This window comes from Hylaeus anthracinus, unplaced genomic scaffold (assembly GCF_026225885.1).
Source record: "Hylaeus anthracinus isolate JK02 unplaced genomic scaffold, UHH_iyHylAnth1.0_haploid 11985, whole genome shotgun sequence".
NCBI lineage: Eukaryota > Metazoa > Arthropoda > Insecta > Hymenoptera > Colletidae > Hylaeus > Hylaeus anthracinus.
In genome coordinates, this window is record NW_026534333.1 from 1,557,235 (window position 1) to 1,574,580 (window position 17,346).

At 40.8% G+C, this 17,346-nt stretch overlaps 3 protein-coding genes across 6 annotated transcripts in view; 1 reads left to right on the forward strand and 2 right to left on the reverse strand.

The window, feature by feature from the left end:
* LOC128886767 (serine/arginine repetitive matrix protein 1) overlaps positions 1 to 10,780 on the forward strand; it is a 14,868-nt gene extending 4,088 nt beyond the window's left edge. The window contains exons 2-10 of the mRNA XM_054141930.1: positions 154 to 360; positions 712 to 888; positions 5,226 to 5,441; positions 5,774 to 6,020; positions 6,157 to 6,507; positions 6,582 to 6,790; positions 7,001 to 7,247; positions 7,354 to 7,822; positions 9,640 to 10,780. Of these exons, the coding sequence (XP_053997905.1) occupies positions 154 to 360; positions 712 to 888; positions 5,226 to 5,441; positions 5,774 to 6,020; positions 6,157 to 6,507; positions 6,582 to 6,790; positions 7,001 to 7,247; positions 7,354 to 7,822; positions 9,640 to 10,171 (2,655 nt within the window). The 3' untranslated portion in view covers positions 10,172 to 10,780. The remainder of the gene's footprint in view (positions 1 to 153; positions 361 to 711; positions 889 to 5,225; positions 5,442 to 5,773; positions 6,021 to 6,156; positions 6,508 to 6,581; positions 6,791 to 7,000; positions 7,248 to 7,353; positions 7,823 to 9,639) is intronic.
* A 676-nt stretch (positions 10,781 to 11,456) lies between these two features.
* On the reverse strand, positions 11,457 to 13,809 carry LOC128886988 (vitamin K epoxide reductase complex subunit 1-like protein 1). The gene is made up of 4 exons (XM_054142336.1): positions 13,328 to 13,809; positions 13,003 to 13,195; positions 12,281 to 12,378; positions 11,457 to 11,951 (listed from the first exon to the last, which is right to left on the reverse strand). The coding sequence occupies exons 2-4, from the start codon at positions 13,182 to 13,184 to the stop codon at positions 11,719 to 11,721; spliced, it is 513 nt and encodes a 170-aa protein (XP_053998311.1). The 5' UTR covers positions 13,185 to 13,195; positions 13,328 to 13,809; the 3' UTR covers positions 11,457 to 11,718.
* Positions 13,810 to 14,140: 331 nt separating this feature from the next.
* LOC128886989 (SUMO-conjugating enzyme UBC9) lies at positions 14,141 to 16,152 on the reverse strand. 4 transcript variants are annotated; one of them, XM_054142339.1, is made up of 5 exons: positions 16,014 to 16,152; positions 15,857 to 15,926; positions 14,688 to 14,771; positions 14,352 to 14,614; positions 14,141 to 14,266 (listed from the first exon to the last, which is right to left on the reverse strand). In XM_054142339.1, exons 2-5 carry the CDS (start codon positions 15,920 to 15,922, stop codon positions 14,200 to 14,202), a joined length of 480 nt encoding a protein of 159 aa, XP_053998314.1. In that variant the 5' UTR covers positions 15,923 to 15,926; positions 16,014 to 16,152; the 3' UTR covers positions 14,141 to 14,199. The 4 variants fall into 4 exon arrangements, with proteins under 4 accessions (XP_053998314.1, XP_053998315.1, XP_053998313.1 ...); XM_054142340.1 differs by having other exon boundaries at positions 15,993 to 16,148; XM_054142338.1 differs by having other exon boundaries at positions 15,857 to 16,067.
* Positions 16,153 to 17,346: the final 1,194 nt, after the last annotated feature.

Sequence of the window (17,346 nt, forward strand, 5' to 3'; positions counted from 1 at the left end):
AAAAAAAAAAAAAAAGATACGCGCGTTGTATTGCGATTTCTATATTTTACATTCTTCCTCGTATCCGTACACTCCTGCTTGTTCTTCTCTTTCAATCCGTTGTCCTCGGGCAAGAGATTGCCATTTTAACCGACAATAGCGAGGCGTCCATAGCCAGAGACGAAAGAAGTAGCGCTGCTTCCGGTTTCAGAGGAATGGGAGACCCGCAAGAAGAAGGAAATAACTACCACCAGGCAGATAGAGACCAGAGTGAAGAGGCAAGTGGTGCTGGAAGATGGCGAGGTAGTCGTCGACTCGGGCCCTCTTGTCACCACCAACACCACCGAGGATGTCGAACAACAAGAACACACCACCCAAGAGGTAAGTTACCTCGGGTAACTTTGTTTGGGTCAGATAGACGCAGACCCTATCGCAAGATCAGCCACGGAGTTGTAACATAAGTTTACATAGAAAACTGTAACTAACGATGCATTATTAGATATTTGGAAATTAATTCTGTGTCTTTATATTCGATCATTTAAGTTCGTTTAGACATATTTATTCGTCATTCTGTTACGTTGAAGTGCCAACCTTCTAATTTCTCAGCCTGATTTCCATTGTAATGAATTTATGTTAATTTTAGAACGTTCGGGGTGTAATATCCCTGAGGCGAATTCAACAGCTCCCAGATGGTGCTTCCTGTGTACAATGGGCGAATATATTTTATTCCAGAGACGAACAACAGGTGATCAGCCGCAGGAGGTCGAGTGGCCAGGTGGACGAGGGCCCGCTGATGACGGTAGCGTGGTGCAAAAGGAGTTGAACGAGACGGTGGTAAGGAGCCGCGAGGAGATCGAGGAGAGGCTCGAGACGGAGGATCGCCAACAGCTGGGGGACATCTCTGACGAGGTACTACTACGCGACAGGTCACAGAGTAGTTTTACAGAGGCGAAACTCCTGCGTTTCTCGATAGGAAAAATCAACCCTCTCGAGAGTTTAATTTTAAATGGATTTGTTTGTTACTTTAATCGATTACACACATACCAAAGCAATCTTCATCCGAAATTCGTTTTCGACATGTAAATTAGGCAGGAATTAGGCTGTCTCGCTTTGGTATTGTATATTTTGTAATTCTAAAAGATATTGTGCTGGCAAATAACAGTAAAAGGTTCATCGAAATAGGCTTTCTTGCGTATTAATTTTAATCTGGAAATACAATGACAGAAACATCAAAGGAACCGACAAGAGATTCGCCTCTGTAGAATTACTCTATAGACACACCCACGTCTAAATTCCACCTGCGCGTGCCGCTGTGGGACAGAGTGCGCGCACATGGATTGTTTCTCTCGTTTGGCGCGGCTTTAAGCGCCACGAAAAGGTCAGACTGCCTTTCGCGACGGATCATCGTCCCACGTGCAGCCTCTGGTTTACTCTAGACCTGTGGTGGAATGTATTGGGATATGCGTGGAATGTGTGTGGACTGTACGGAGTGTTTGCGGAGTACCTGGAAAAAGGCAGAAATACACTGTATTTAATGCAGTGGCGGGCAAAAGGATGTTGAAAATTGTACGTTTGGTCACGATGTTAATACTCATATAGGACATCACCTCCGTAGGCTCGATATTCATTTCCGAGATATTTCGGTTTAAAGATTTTTCTACGTGTTCTTAAGAGACTGATATTCTTTTTCTTTTTTATTTCAATTTTGTATCATGGAAATATACTTTTTATATATATTATGTACTATATACTGTGTATTATATATTGTCTTACGGATATTTTAGGATTAAAATTAATTTTTAACGTAATTAATTAATTAAAAACACCGTTTTAATTATCTATTTCACCACGGTGTTCTTATATCGTTGTGCTGCTTTGGAAATATTTTTCTGTGTGAATTCTTCGTAGCAATGGTTTCGACGCAGAAAAATATAAGGACACTATAGTGAAATAATTAAACATTCATTTTAATCTTAAAATATACGTAAGGTAATATATAATATACTGTTATATCCCGTTAACAGAATGGAACAGGCGCGATGCGGGTTATCCTTGCACCCAAGTGATTATCCAATCCCCCTAATCGCCGCATCTTCTCCGTTTAATGCCTCCGTTGGTATTCGTTTCGCGTTGTCTTCTATATAGCTGCGAACGTGGTGGCCTGCGCGTGGCTCTATCGCGTCCAATCCACTTTCCCTTTCGCGAACGAGCCGACACCTCCTACGATCGCGAAAAGAGGAGACTGACAAGTAACGAAGCGGAAGAGGAGTCGGTTTCAAGAGACGCAACAGGTGCATCCTGTGCCCGATCCTATTTGTCACGGGCGGTTATCATAAATCTGCGGTTAACGGGTCCGACGGCTGTAATGGCACCTTCCTCTCGCCAATGAGATTTCCTCGAAGCACGGACGGACCCGTCGACCGTAAAGAGGATTCTCCGTAAAGGTTGAGCACGCTTCCTTGTGGCACAGTAACATTTCGTGCCCCGATGATCGTTGCGCTGGGAGTGGAAGAAAAGTCTATTCCGCAGGGAAAGAAAGATTTATCTTTCGTTAGAGGGAATCGAGAAACAATCGGTTGTAAACTGTAATTTCAATTAGCGATTAATAGATTTCTCGTATATTAATTGTTACATCCATTCGTATGGTTAGATGACGTGCATTCCGTGGGATAAATATTTTGTGAGAAAATATGCTCGCACGCGGAGACATCTTGCGTAAGAACAAAACACTTTGCACGGAGAAAAATAATCCTCACGGTTCGAGGAAAAAAATTTATTCGTCACACACAATCTACAGGAAATACAGGTCTCGTATCCAGTGGCATTCGAAATTCACACAAACGTAATTCAGAATAAAACACACGTTACACTCAAAGAAAACACATGTCGCCCAGAAATACACACATTCTATAGGAGAAAGACACACTTTATTTGATAAAAATCTACATTACACGCACGGAATACATACACTACGCGAATCTCCGCGTTTCCTGCAAAAAGACCACTCATTTCGCACAAATCACAAGAAACACACACGTATTCTATTGGAAGAAAACGTACATTACACAGAAGAACATACATTTTATTAAAAAAAAAAAGAGACACATTTCATTCACAGGAACGCATATATCACACAAGGGGCATACACATGTAAAAAAGCACACGTTTCACAAAAAAACCACAAATGAAACGCACATTCTACTAAAAGAAAACACATGTCAGCCCCAAAAAACACGCATTTCGCAGAAGAAAGACACATCTTATTCGCGAAATGCGCTTTGTGCTCAAGGGACACACGCATTTGTCCACTCGAAACACAAACATTGCACACGAACACCAGTCGAACGTCACACGAACACATCTTCCACACTGAATATGGGAATGGCGTGATCCCGCGTGGAAATGACGCGAAAAAGAAATTTCCGATCGGAGAATAGGAAAGCATCTAGCTTCTGGAGTGTTGCAAAAGCTGGCCAACAGGTATACGGTGTTCGCGCACGAACGATTCGGATAACGAGGAACCCCGATCGTTTCGTGTGAAGAGGAACGAGAGGAGAGCCAGGATCGAGAAGTGGGGACAGACGAGGAACGATACCTGGCAAACTACGTAGAACGAAAGGAGACGAAGGGAGAGAGAGCATCGTCGAGTAGTGGAAGTCGATGATCTCGACTTCGCTATCCCTTCACCGAATGGCGACGAAGCGGCCGAGATGCCGCGAGATCCCAGTCACAGCAGCTGTTCCGCGCTGAAGTATCTTCAACGGTCGCGCAACGGGCACAGAGATGGGCAAAATTTGATTTTGAAACGAATTGGCAACGTGCAGCTATCCATTCACGACGTTTATCGAACGGTTCAACAGTCGTTAACAACAGTCGTTAACAACTTAAAGAATTACATTTTTCTACGGACGATATCGTATTTAATCTTGTCTCAGCTTACTCGTATTGGCGTATTCGATAGTCCGTTAATTATACCAAAGAGCTTGTAAATCGTCGTTCGTTTCCGTTGTGAAATGTTACGAATGTTTATGTTATATTTTAGTTTATCGTAAATTGTCTCATTTTTCGCGTTCATGTTTCCTTCGTGTTTAACGTAGTTCGAAATCTGTGCACGGATTCGAATTTTGCCCATCCCTGCTGAACGGGGATTCCACGGCCGATTGACCGCGTTCGCGATAACGTTCGTCGTCGTCGCGCTGTCCCGCTGGTTGACTTCAACGGATATGACTTCACGAGCTCGTCCACCAGGCGACGTATCCTTGTCGCTGTGGCTGACCAGTGTACGACGACCTATGCAGTGTTTTGAGATTCTCGTGGACGTCTAACGATCAAGACCGTAGGCTGATTTCTCGTAATTCCGATTTCCGTGTAGTTCTGTGATTATCCTTGTTTCGTTGCGATTAGGGTTGTGGTATGAGGATCTCGTGGTAAGTTGGTATCGCGCGTGATACATTGGTCGTTTTAGAAGAATCGTAGAATTCTTCTTTGAATCTTGATATCCACTGGAATATTTGTATCAGATAGGCTAATATTTGTTCGCGTTAAAAATGGATTTCTTATTAATTTATCATCATAGAAGTAATGGTAATATGTGCTGATTACGCTGACCGTTTCGAAGAGGTCATGATGTTACCGACCATTTCTTATCAGTTCTTTGAATCTTGATTCATTACCACAATAGATGTTTAAAGTTATACTCATTTAGTTATAGATCACTTATAGATCATTTTGGAGGAATTGTAGTCCCATTGTCGGTTCCTTTTTCCAACACACGAAGCCTGAATATTTACAGCCTCGTCTATGATTTTTATGTCGTTAACTTTTAACCTTCGGTCTCTCGAAAACTTACCCAAGTTGGCCAGACAAATTTCTTTACCTTCCTCCTCTGCCGTAACATTTTATTCATAAGAAGATCGAAATCTCGCCGCATTCAATTGGACGCCGTAAATGGGAACCTTTGTCCCCCTATATTATGAAACGATTTCGCGTAACCTAATCATCGGAGCGTTGGTATTATCGCGCTGACACTTGCGCCGAATCTTTCACAATCATCGTCAGCCTCGTTTTATTTTTACCTTGCCAAGCGGAGTGTCGTGACCTCAACTGCTGGAAACACCTTTCCTTCCACTTGTCCGTCGAGGGGAGCCTGACCGAAGGCCAGAGGATCCGGTTTATCGCGACCAGATTTCGGGACGTCGACTGTTCCACTGTGTTGACCAGGCCAACAGTAATTAATCTGGTTTCAGGCGTACCAGAAGGCGGTGAGAAGCAACAGGGGCGACCTGAGGGTGGCTCTCGCCGAATCCTGTAAGCAGTTGACGTCCCAAATTGGTCCCAGAGTCGTTCAGCACACGACCAAGTCGAACAAGGTTATCGACACGGAGAAGACCTTGGAGAAGAAGGAACTGAAACCCGACGGGCTGATCGTCACCGAGAGGAAACGGACCGTCGAGCACGAAGAGGTAGCTGGGAAACTCGATTTTGGTCTTGCGACACCTGGGTTGGTGATCGATAACGTTAAGAGGGAGAATATTAATGAATTATGAGTTTAGAGTAGAGATAATATAACGAAATGACGGTATGATGAAGTGACGATACGACAATGTGACCATGTGACGACAGAATAAACTGTTGACATGACGACGTAGCAAAGTGATAAAATGACAAAGTAATTGTACGACGAAATAACAAAATATCCATCTGACGAAGCATGTCTTGCCCTCTGACATTTCTCTCAGGTGTCGAGGACTATATCGAATTAAGATGAGTTCTTTACAACGTCCACTGATTGCAGATAAAAGACGACGAGGTCCCCGACGACGGGAGCGACGCGAACGGGGACGACGCGTCGGAAAAGAAGAAGGAGAGCTCCCATAGGTTCGTCAAGAAGAGAGACGAGGACGTGGTCGATTACATCTCGGGTGGCGAGAGGGTCGCCCGAGAGATGCGCTACGTCGCCGAAACCACCGAAGGGGAACGTATAGGCGATTGGACGCCATCGCCAACGGCCATGCGAACCACTCGTTTCCACAAGCATCCTGGTGGGTTCCTTCTGGATGATGGTTTTTTGAAAAATAACACAATTTCGTTAAGATGATAGGAAAAAACAGACAGATAATCTGAATTGTTTCCAGACAAATACCGAAAATATACTCACAAGATGTTTAACTGTCGCAGGCTTTCCCGCAGAGGGCTTTCCGGCGCGAAAAGACGTGTTGACGAAGAAGCCACTGGACCTAGAAGAGGAAGATGAAGCGAGGAAGTTTGAGACGTCCAAGTGGTTGGAAAGTCACTTCGGCAGCGAGTCCCGTTCCTCTCACGGTTCCATCGAGGCCGACGAGTCCCCTCTGCAGACCAGCAACACCAGTTACATCAACGTTACCATGAAGTCCTGCCCCTCTAAAGAGCGCGATTACCAAAACGTGACCTCTAACAGACATCAGCGAAGAAGCACTGGCAGAGACTCGGCGTCGCCCTCGGGATATTTTCATGGGATCAGCGAGTGGTCTGAAAGATACCAAGGAAGAGGTAGGATTTATTCACTCCGTAAAATGTCACATCTTTGGAACTTCAGGAAAAAATAGTTTTATTTCGTTATTTAGAGAGGCAGAATCACGGAAGAACGAGCTCCCCGGCGCAGTACGTGGAACCAGTTCAAACGAACGGGCATGCGCATGATCACGCGAGGAATCAAGTCCAGGAGTCCACGTATTCGAGGACGTACGAGTCCGTCCTTCGACGGGAGCACCAGGATTCCTACGAGAGACAGTGTACGCCCTCCCCGCCAATCAGACGAAGATCCAAGGAGCAGGTGTGTAATAAAATTAATAAAATTATTTATTCGAATTTCTCGATTTACAGAATCAATCTACTTCACCGTTCTAACGGAATGTTTTCCTTCCTTAAATTTGTAGTACCGTTGTTGTTACGTTAGTAATATGAAATCTTGAATCAAGGTTTGATCAGATTCCTAAAAATTTTTCTTTTACAAAATGAACTACACCAATGGTGTTGGTTTCAGTGGTCTACGAGATCCGAAGAAAGAACAAGCGTGAATGATTCCGTGCCATGTCGCACCGCAAGTCCGATTCACGTGGTACAAAGGACTTGGGAGAGTCGCAGTCGAGACGTCCAAGAGCAACCAGTGGAACGGGAGAACCGTAAAAAGTCGATCTCGAGATCTAGATCCGCTTCACCCAAACCAGAGTTGGCCCCGCGTGAAAAAAAGATCTCCATCGAGACTTCACCTCCAACTCGTCCTGCGAAGAGTTAGTTTTTAAGGCATTCGCACAGATCGGACAATAGTCCCAGCCCTGTATGACAGTACGGAAGCGATTCGTTTAATCAGTAATACATTAATATCGCATCTTCTAGGTTCGGGGCACTCCAAGTACAAGATTGGCGAGTCGTTCAGGAAACTGGTCGGAAAGCTGCGTTCCGCCAGCTCTGAAAGGAAGAACAAACGCGCAAGTAGCAGTTCTACCTCCCAACTGACCCAGACGGACGACAACGGACCCACTTATCTCCAGTACAACGTAATCGATAAGAACATCCCTTTGGTCCATGAAAAGGACGTCGAAGAGAAGCCTCCTGAACGACCACCCAGGTCTCCCAGAAATGCCACAGTGAACAACAATGCCAACAAGACGACAAAAGTGGTCAGGACAAGCGACCACGTAGCGCAAGAGCAATGGCAGCGCAGCGAATCGACGCCACCGGTTCACAGGTATTACCTTGGAGAGGATCCTTTCGGTGGGAGCATCTATGGGCGCGAAAAAGGCTACAGGGACGCGAGACGGTCGGCGAAGACGCGCGGCAGGACTACCGCTGAGATGGAGTACAGGTAACCAAGCCACTAAAACTGGCATATTGAATTCAATATGCCCGGACGAATACTTCTCAGCGTGTCCAGACAAAATGCTTCCGAGGGCAGTTAAGCTACGCCTCTCGCGGGCAAAGGAACTCTGATAGGGGACAATGAACGGTACAGACACGTAACGAATTGTACAGATCAATGCCTTATACATCGATCAGTCGCACAGGATCTATGTGAGATACGAACGACAACTTAAAAGGAAAAATAGATTAAAATCGTCTGCATGTTATCACTTCTTGAAAGAACCTACATACACCTTTGCTTCACTACTAGTATCAGTGATTGAGAGTTCCTGGTCTCATCCCTGCCACTACTCTAAAACTCTTATCAGACTTGTTGACCTACATAGAAAAGAAATTACTTGCTAAGATGTGAAATGGGTGTGAGACTTCGTTTATCTTTGTCCGCGAGAGACCTGGTCAGACCATGCCTGTACTAAAAACAATAGACAGCTAGCTGGAAGCGTGTGCGTCAGCTCTGCGGTTGTGCAAGCTAATTGCAACGCAAACGACGGTGTAGCGTTGCTCGACTGCGAAACGAAGGCGTGTACGAGTGTCGATAAACGTAAGCCGACGTAGGTTTATGCAATCGTCTCCTGAAAACGGTGTGCTTCGCTTGCCCGAATGGTGTTCCTAGAGGAAAGTCGATCGCTTCGACTGTGGGTGGAGGCTGCATGTGTATTGTCTCTATGTAGTAGGACGGGTCACCGGCTATATGGGCGCAGAGATGGGCAATGTGTACCTTAAATAGTGACCGAACGACGAATACCCTAGTGATCTGTATTCTGGTAAAAGATAAGCAAAGATTTAAGTTAAGACTTATTGTGTGAAGTGCATAATCATCTTATAAGATTTAACCCTTTCAACCCTAGTGAGACATACATACATGTCTCAGTGAATATATCAGGTTGCCATTGATCCAATTAAAATTGAGAGTGAGCTCTTTAAGAGTGAGCATTCGATATTTGTCATCTACAGAATATAATTTGTCAGGTTATTCGTCGCTTGGTGTATTTAATGTACGCAATGAGCCCAGAAACAGTTGTCTACTACCAGCGCCTCTAGCAATGAAACCGTGCAGTAAATATACGCCCATCGACTGCTACATTGGTCATTCGATTTTACTTATTTTACCGGCGTACTGCTGGTAAATTATCATATAATTGTCCGCCTGAATCACTATGCAACAAACACGATACGAATTGTAAGAGTAATAGTTGATTCATCATTTTTTCGCAAATGGCGCTAGTAGTGGGAATGACTATGTCTAAGCTCATTGTACATAGCGGTCCATTAGAAACTGGACAGCTTGATATCTTCGCTATTTCAAACGGTAAAAATAAGTGTTGGAAATAAACGTTGCATGATTTTTAATGGGGCATAATGTAGCGACAATAGTTTCCTTGCGAGTATTGATATAATGGAAACTACGAATTTGGTTGTTGTGCCGTCGAGATCGTTGATTTTACAATAATATAATAACAGTTATAGCTAATACTTCCTCAAATTAAGTGGTCTAACCTTTTTTCGTCGAAGCATGAGGAGCAACTAAACAACATTTTACCTGAATTGAACATAAATAACAAGAGTTGTAGGTAAGTCGCAAACACGCGACTTTTGAATTTTACTTATATAAAATGGCGAAGATACCAAGATGCTCTGCATCTGTTAGACCACCCTGCGCATTCAGTATCGTAGATGCATATCGATCGCAAAATCATTCGAGTGTGTTCATCTCTGTGTTGGAAAACGGGAGTCAATTGTCGAATGTCGGCGCGGTTTCAGCGTTGCGTCCAGCTCCCTCGGCAGGTTTAGCAAGTCCACCGGTCGACTGGCCAGCGACCACGAAAGGGAGGATCACTTTAGGAGCACCCAAACGTTACCCAGGAACCTGCACTCCGTCGGACAGTCGGCTCGATCGCAATCCCGCCCGACGTCGCGACGTCAGTACCTTTCGTCCACCCCGACAAAACAGCCAACTGCCGTACCGTCGTCGAGCCAGTCGCGTCGGTACGGCAGCATGATCAACATCTCCATTAAGAACACGGTGACGTCACCGAAACACGCCGTGCAAACCAATCTCCAAGCTCCCGCAAAACCTGAAAGAACTTACAAGTCCACCCTGTCGCGCAGTAAAAGTTTCAACGTCGAGGCTGCTAGGAACGGCTTGGAAACACCCCCACCGAGGATACCGTACACGTCCAACTTGCAGTTGAATCGATTGAACGAGACGCCGCCCCTGAAGAGCCCGGGCATCTTAGCAAGCATCAGTCGCAGCAACAGGGACCTGATAAAGGACACTAGACACGAATACTGAATCGTTGTTGCACCTAACGTTTCGATTCTTAACAAATAAACCAGCGACCAAGAGAAACATACCATTCTAGAACGATACAGTAGAGCAATTCTAGTGTCAATTTATTGAATTAAACAAAAATTGCCTATTTCGCTTCTATGTTGGACGCCATTGTTCTAGAATCCTGAATTTAAGAAGACTTATCACTAGACTGTGGATTTTATGTATTTATGACGTATAGCAATATAGAAAACATACAAATCCTTAAATGATTGTCGTAAAAATATTTAATTACAAGTCATAAACGTAAATTGATATTCGGGAAAATCTATTACCGCGAGACATACAGAAATCAAAACAATAGAATTGCGTATCGCTTGCGCTTGCTTCAGTTCATCAAAGAGGCGGGATGATCACATATGATCACATATGATCCAGCACAAAAACTATACATCATATATATTAAATATATTCTACAATTAACATAATACTATTGATATTTTCTTTTGTATAATTGCACATACCTTTTGGTTATGTTTAGCATGTATTGATTATATTGGCTTGTATCATAAATGCATAAAATTCGCAGTCTACTTATCACAAGGACTCCTTACAATGTGTTCTACAAAACTATACAATTTAAAAAAAATAATGTGTTCTCGATAATGTAAGAATGAAAGTTCCATGACAAAAAGATAGAAATGAACCTAACCTTACATTACACCATCGCTTTCTAGATTTCTCGAAACTGGATTAAAAAGGTCATTATATTTGTTTCGTCGACTATATGTATATTAGTTGGGACCAAGTCAATCGGCCGTTCGTGGTTGCTGAAATGATAGGCCCCTACTATATCGCCCTTTAAAAAATTCCTACAGCTTAGTATAACATAAATAAATATATGTACAAAAGTTTAAGCTTTTGTTCGGTAGTTTACTCGATTGAAAATGTTTAAATGTTCAATTTTGACGAGTGCAGGTTAAATTGAGCCCTTAAAGTAAACTTCGAATTTAATTTATCACTCGCAAACCAGGGGTTGACCTTGAATGGCCACTAATTTTCAATGCAATTTAATTCAAGTCGAAACCATTATGCGGGTATTGATTATTACAGGAATGACTTTAACAATAGTCTGTATAGTGTACAATAACGTTATCGCTGTCTATAAACCACTATATTGATTGTTAGATTGTACTTTATTTACATAACGCTTGATGCGAGATTTAGTTTCCTTTATTCCGCACACCAGGTAACAATCCAAGATCACATATCAAATTAATAGAGAGGGACGAACAAGAGTTGGAAATTAGTTGTTAACAATGTTTTATTAAATGTTACGTTGAATTGTTGCACGTAAACCAAGATTTGTTTGCATTTATAGCATTTATTTCAACAAGAGATATATCAAAATAGTGCATACAAACGTCGTGGATAAAATGTGTAAAGTATTCCTAAATGGAGCATTGTAGATCGTAAGTAAACTATATAAAAACAATAAATGGTAGATTTCTAAGGGTTCTTCTTCACAATTGACACGAGCAAATTTTCTGTTTCGTAAAAATCAATATTTAATTTGACTTCTTCTTCTTGTTTTTATTCTTATTCGTGCCATTTCGAGATAGTTTCCGATGCTTCTTGACGGCGAGTATTAAAATAATAGCGTTTATTATGTAAAGACTAACACAGATTACGCAAATGTTATTTTGCATGTACAAAATGTAAGCCAGGTAAATCGTTGCGAGGTTCGAAGCAACTGCTAATGCTACGACGATAGCCGAAGTGGAATATTTATTAATCGTACCTAAAAAAATTGTTTATTAAAATTTTATTACGAAAATAATAAGCTGCAATATCTATGAATAACAAAAAAAAAAAACAACAAATTTCATATAAGGCGTATCGATTTGTCAACAGAGACATACATTTCCGATCTGAACATGTAACATAAACAATTTTGTAAGTACTTATTGTAAACTAATAATCATGTTCAATGAAACAAAAATATTTCGATTGGGTTTGGAAATTTAATTAGCTCGTAAAGATTTTGTTTCTAGCAATTTTTAAATTTTGCGCGAATTGACTTCAAGTCGTGTAACCACATCATAGTAAAAACGTGAACGTAATACGTACTCAGTGCCCCGACCAAAGTATAAAATATTAATCCGTATACGGAGTTTAACATATATAAAGGAGATGACTCCGGAATTATTCCGAATCCTTTCCCGTATCTGTAATAAAACCTCGTTTAATACATTGCAATTTATACATGTACAAGTTAATTCGATTAGTAGGATTTATTATTTAGACGCTTAAAAATAATTTATCGTTCGATCTGAATAATATTTTATAGCTTCACTGTTCGCAAACGGTATTCGTAATTATAATTCGAAAGGAAAATAATTTCCGACCAATCGAATCGTTCAATGAATTGCAACGGAAAACTTGTTGGTCAATTTTCTACAACAGTGCACAGATCTCAGTCCAGTATAATATAAAGTTAAAAACAAATCGAGAAACACAAATGAAAACATATAGAATGTATGTAAATAAGTTTATACCACAGAGTATGAAAAGTTAAGACTTCTTAAAACTTTTTGAATAAACTTTACATGTTAAGGGACAGTAAAGCTTGTACTCGTGTGGCAGTCCCTTTAAGTGAAAATACTCTATATCAATTCCACGAAATTAATTTTCGAATTCGAAAACTTGTCTGTGGGAAATATTATCTTACTCTTTTTGTCCCAGAAACGAAAACAGTTGTGCACCACTGCTTCATTGCGCAAACTTCACTCTACTCAATTCGACACACCGTACCGTGCACACTTTGAATTGTCAAAATTATGGAAACTTACTCGGACAGAAATGCTTTCGTGCAACTAACGCGTTCGCTAATGTCACACATCGCTTCGTACGAATTATCCTCCTCTTTAGCGATTCCCAAAACGTAGGCATAGTAAGATGCGGCAAATCCTAGGACGCATGCCAACGTGATTCCAGTGTCTATTTTCCACACTGGTCCTTTAGTAGTAGACATAATTCGATAAACTAAATAATAACACTCGAAATATATAAAATTGTTCACGTTGCTTCCATGCGGTTGACTTTCCTCGCTTAACGATAATTTTGTAATCAATCACTGGTCGAATTTCACACAGAATTTCACAAACGTTAACTCACGTTGCTCGCCGCGGTCGCAAATAATACGGATGCGGCGATCGATAATCAAGCGACCATGAAAAGACCAGTGAGATTGAACGTCGATGATTTCACACGAGTGTTTTCTTCTGCAACGAGTTAGCTCTTTATCTCACACCCTTTGGACAGTTATCGTTATTCCGATAGCATATGAATTGATTTTAGGAAACACTGCACGTAAACATGTTGGGCTTTATTTATTTCTATGAACGTAAGATATTTATATCAGCGCATTTACGTGCTTTAGAACGACGTTCAATATTTTCAATTTAGAGAAACATGAACCAGATAAATTGGAATACATTATTACTTAAAATTTGTACAATGCTTACAAGACTTTTAAATACATTTTTCCGGTGTTATTCTGATTGAGTTTAATGTGATTAAAGACGAAATGTATGTTTCGTAACTATGTCGCGTTTCATCCTCTTGGTGGTATAATTTGCATAGTAAATACATCGCCTTGGGGACTTATCGTTAATTGTCACTAAATCTTACGGATTAAATTTTTTTACCTCATATATTAATATCTATTCACGGTAAGGAAACAAATTATCATCGAAGAACGTGTGGCTGAAAAGAGTTAACACAGTAGTACACAAAATTTATCAAAGAATCATTGTTTTTTCTTGTGACTTTAACGTAATGTATGTTTATAAAGAATATTAGCGATTACATGCGAGGACTATATGACACAAACAAAAATGCAGATAAAAGTAAATCAGCTACGTCGTATACTAATGTTACTTATAAAAAAGATAAGAAATGTAGATTGATATCAGAATACGCTATAGATATAAAATAACCACTTTATATAGTTGGAATATTAGAATTTAGAAAGACATAGTATAGATTTATTCCTGTGGAGCCATTGCCCTAGCCTGGGCTTTGACACGTTTCTCATATTCCAAACGATTTTGACTGTAATAAGAGAATAGAAAGTAGTAATTGAGGGAGTACTTATGTCTCAATTAGGTTTGAAACTTATGTAAAATAAAAGTAGTACCAGTATATTGTATATGCCTCTGCTTGAGCTGGGTCTTTTACATTAGGTTCGTTCAGTAAATCCTGTATACCGAGCAAGATCTGTTTGATAGTAATAGCAGGCCTCCAATCTTTCTCTTCGTCTAAGAGTGACAAACACACCGTTCCCGAAGGATAAACGTTCGGATGAAATAAGGGAGGTTCGAATTTACATTTTGGAGGACTGGATGGATAATCATCTTTGAAGATCATTCTCAACTTGTACAATCCACCTTCCCATGGTGTCTATGAAATTGAATATTTAGACAGCATGGTTAAAAAGTTGATGATAACCGAGACAATTTCAATAACAACTTACAGATTTCTTTCCGGGTATTGCACATTCCCAACTCATCAAATTAAGAGTTCCATCTTGATTTTTAATTGGTCGTGCTACAAACCCCTGTGAAACAAAAATTCAGGTTGTAAATATTTGACTTTTACCATAACAAGACATAATCTCAGATTCAAGGATAATAAGAAAAAGTAACTGTTGGTCATTTTCATTTTAATATCAAAATCTTGCAGCAACTAGCTATAGATTTTTGTCTGTTACATATAGCTCTAGTTAAGTTACATGATACAATCTCTAACCATGAAAGTGTTAATACTGTAAGTATGGAAGTAACTCCATTACTATCTCCAGATGTGTATGCAATCAAATAAGTTTAGTAAGAATCAAAAAAAGTTAAATTTACTTAAAGCAAATGTTCATAAAAGGACATACAAAATTGAAGCTTGAATTTACAAGAGAACTAGTCCATTCTGCACTAAATGAAGTAGCATTTAAGTTGAGACATTCAGTTATTGTCGATTGCCACTGCTTACTGTAGGATTCAACTCTATTCTTGTGAATCGCTGAAATGAATTTTTTCTTGTAAGGAGATTATTATCATGAAAGGTACAAGAAGAGTTGAAGATCAAAGAAAAAATTAAAGGAAACATTAAAGGTGGAAAGTCTCTGATCCCAAATAAATATCAGCAATACTACATTTTCACCTTTCATATTACTAATACTTCTGCTTAGATTGAAATTTGTTACAAAACGTACTCGTTCTACTATTTTCTCATCAAATACGTCAGTTTCTTTTTGTCCTATTACGCTTGAATATAAGATAACGTAGTTATATTATGATGAAAATCGACCGTTCGCAACGGTTTTTTTTCCGAGAAACGGTCCACGCCGATATTTACGTTTGCAGTGTATATCGTCACGAATTTTGCGCGAACAAAGTGAATACTCGTGAAACGAAAAGGTTAGGATTTCAACTGGAATTGTTGTACTGCAAACGTATCTCGAGAGTCGGACAACAAACTATCGTTTCCAAATGAATCGTGTTCGAGCGATAAAAATTTATTATCCACGCGAGTTTACAGAGTGGAACGATCTGGAAATATTGTAACAACAGATTGGAAAGTAGCGGTAATCGCAGGAACGAATCATCGAGTTATGGAGAGTGAAAAAAAGCGATACAGAAGAAATCTTACGAAAGGATGATCTTTCCTCCATGCTTTTCGCTCTTCGGCGAGCCTGGCAATTGCGATGCCTGACATTAATCTGCAACAAGTATACCTACTGTTAGAGTAACGTATTTAGGCGCGAAATATAATCAAGTGGACGCACGGACGCGAATCGTGACGTTACCACAGGTGCTCGTCGATACCGATCCCGACTTTGAATTCCAGGCACTTTCTGCGCCTAAATATCATCAAATACTCAGGCGGCACAAGGGTGAAAGCGGATCGTGTATGGGGTGCGCGTTCAGAAAACTTATAGATTCTCAACTGGACTTCCTTGGAGCCACGCGGGGATCCTCAATGTAGATTCCTTTTCGCGAATGCTGGGGACCCCTCGCATTAGGGTCTCTGTTGGTAAAACAGAGTACGTGACGAACTCTGCAGAGGGAATCCAATCAAACGTCAGAACCAATTTGTCCAACTCGATGATTGGCTGGTCAATTACACGTGAGTTTTAATTGATATTACCCTAGATTTGCTGTGTGGTCCTTGTTACGTAATTTGAGTGGTCTTATCCAACTGTACTAATTAAAACAAAACTCAAATACGGAAAGTATTAATAACCAGATATTTTCTATAATAAAATTCTTAAATTATTATTTGAGTATGATATTTAACACTTATCGGACGCTAGCTTTTTCTACATGATTCTCACCAACTTGTAGTTGGTTTTGGTAAATGTACCGTCCTGCTGCCTCCCACGTGACATACGATCAGAGCGAAAAAGTTCTGTTGTCACGTGAGAGGCGACTTACGACCGATAAGGGTTAACAAAAAAAATGTAGTAGTTGTGACTACTTCAGTTGCAATTAATTATTCAAGTATTATGTTATCAAACGTAGTAGTTGTGTAATCGAGCACGCGACAACTTCGAGATGACAATCAACAGACAAAAAAACTAGCGAGGGTTGTCACATAAAACACAGGCTGTTATGCGCTTACGAGATGACAACGGAACCGACAACCTGGCAAGCATGGTTGCCGCATACTGGGGCCTGCCTGCACCTGCGAGATGGTAACCGAACTTACAAACCGGCTAGCATAGGTTGCCGCATGAAAGGGGTACCTTCGCGCCTACGAAATGGCAACCAAACCGACAAACCGGTGAGTTCAGGTTGCCGCATGAAAGGGGTACCTCTCTATATATCATGTTCTCGTAATACCAAAATGTAAAATCGGCCACAATTAGATACCTACCAGACTTTCTTGATATATAAGTAAGCAAGAGTGTAATAACTTTACAATTGTAAACAGTTATTCAACTTAATAAAAAACTGAACTGAACTGAACTGTATTACATTTTCTTTGTGCAACCTATTCGCATATTCTGTTCTCCTGATACCAAAATGTAAAATCCGACCAAAAATTGATACGTACGATGAATTCCTCGTGCCACCTCTTCGCATATAATGCGCTCCTGATACCAAAATGTAAAATCGGTCAGAATTTCGATTCGCACC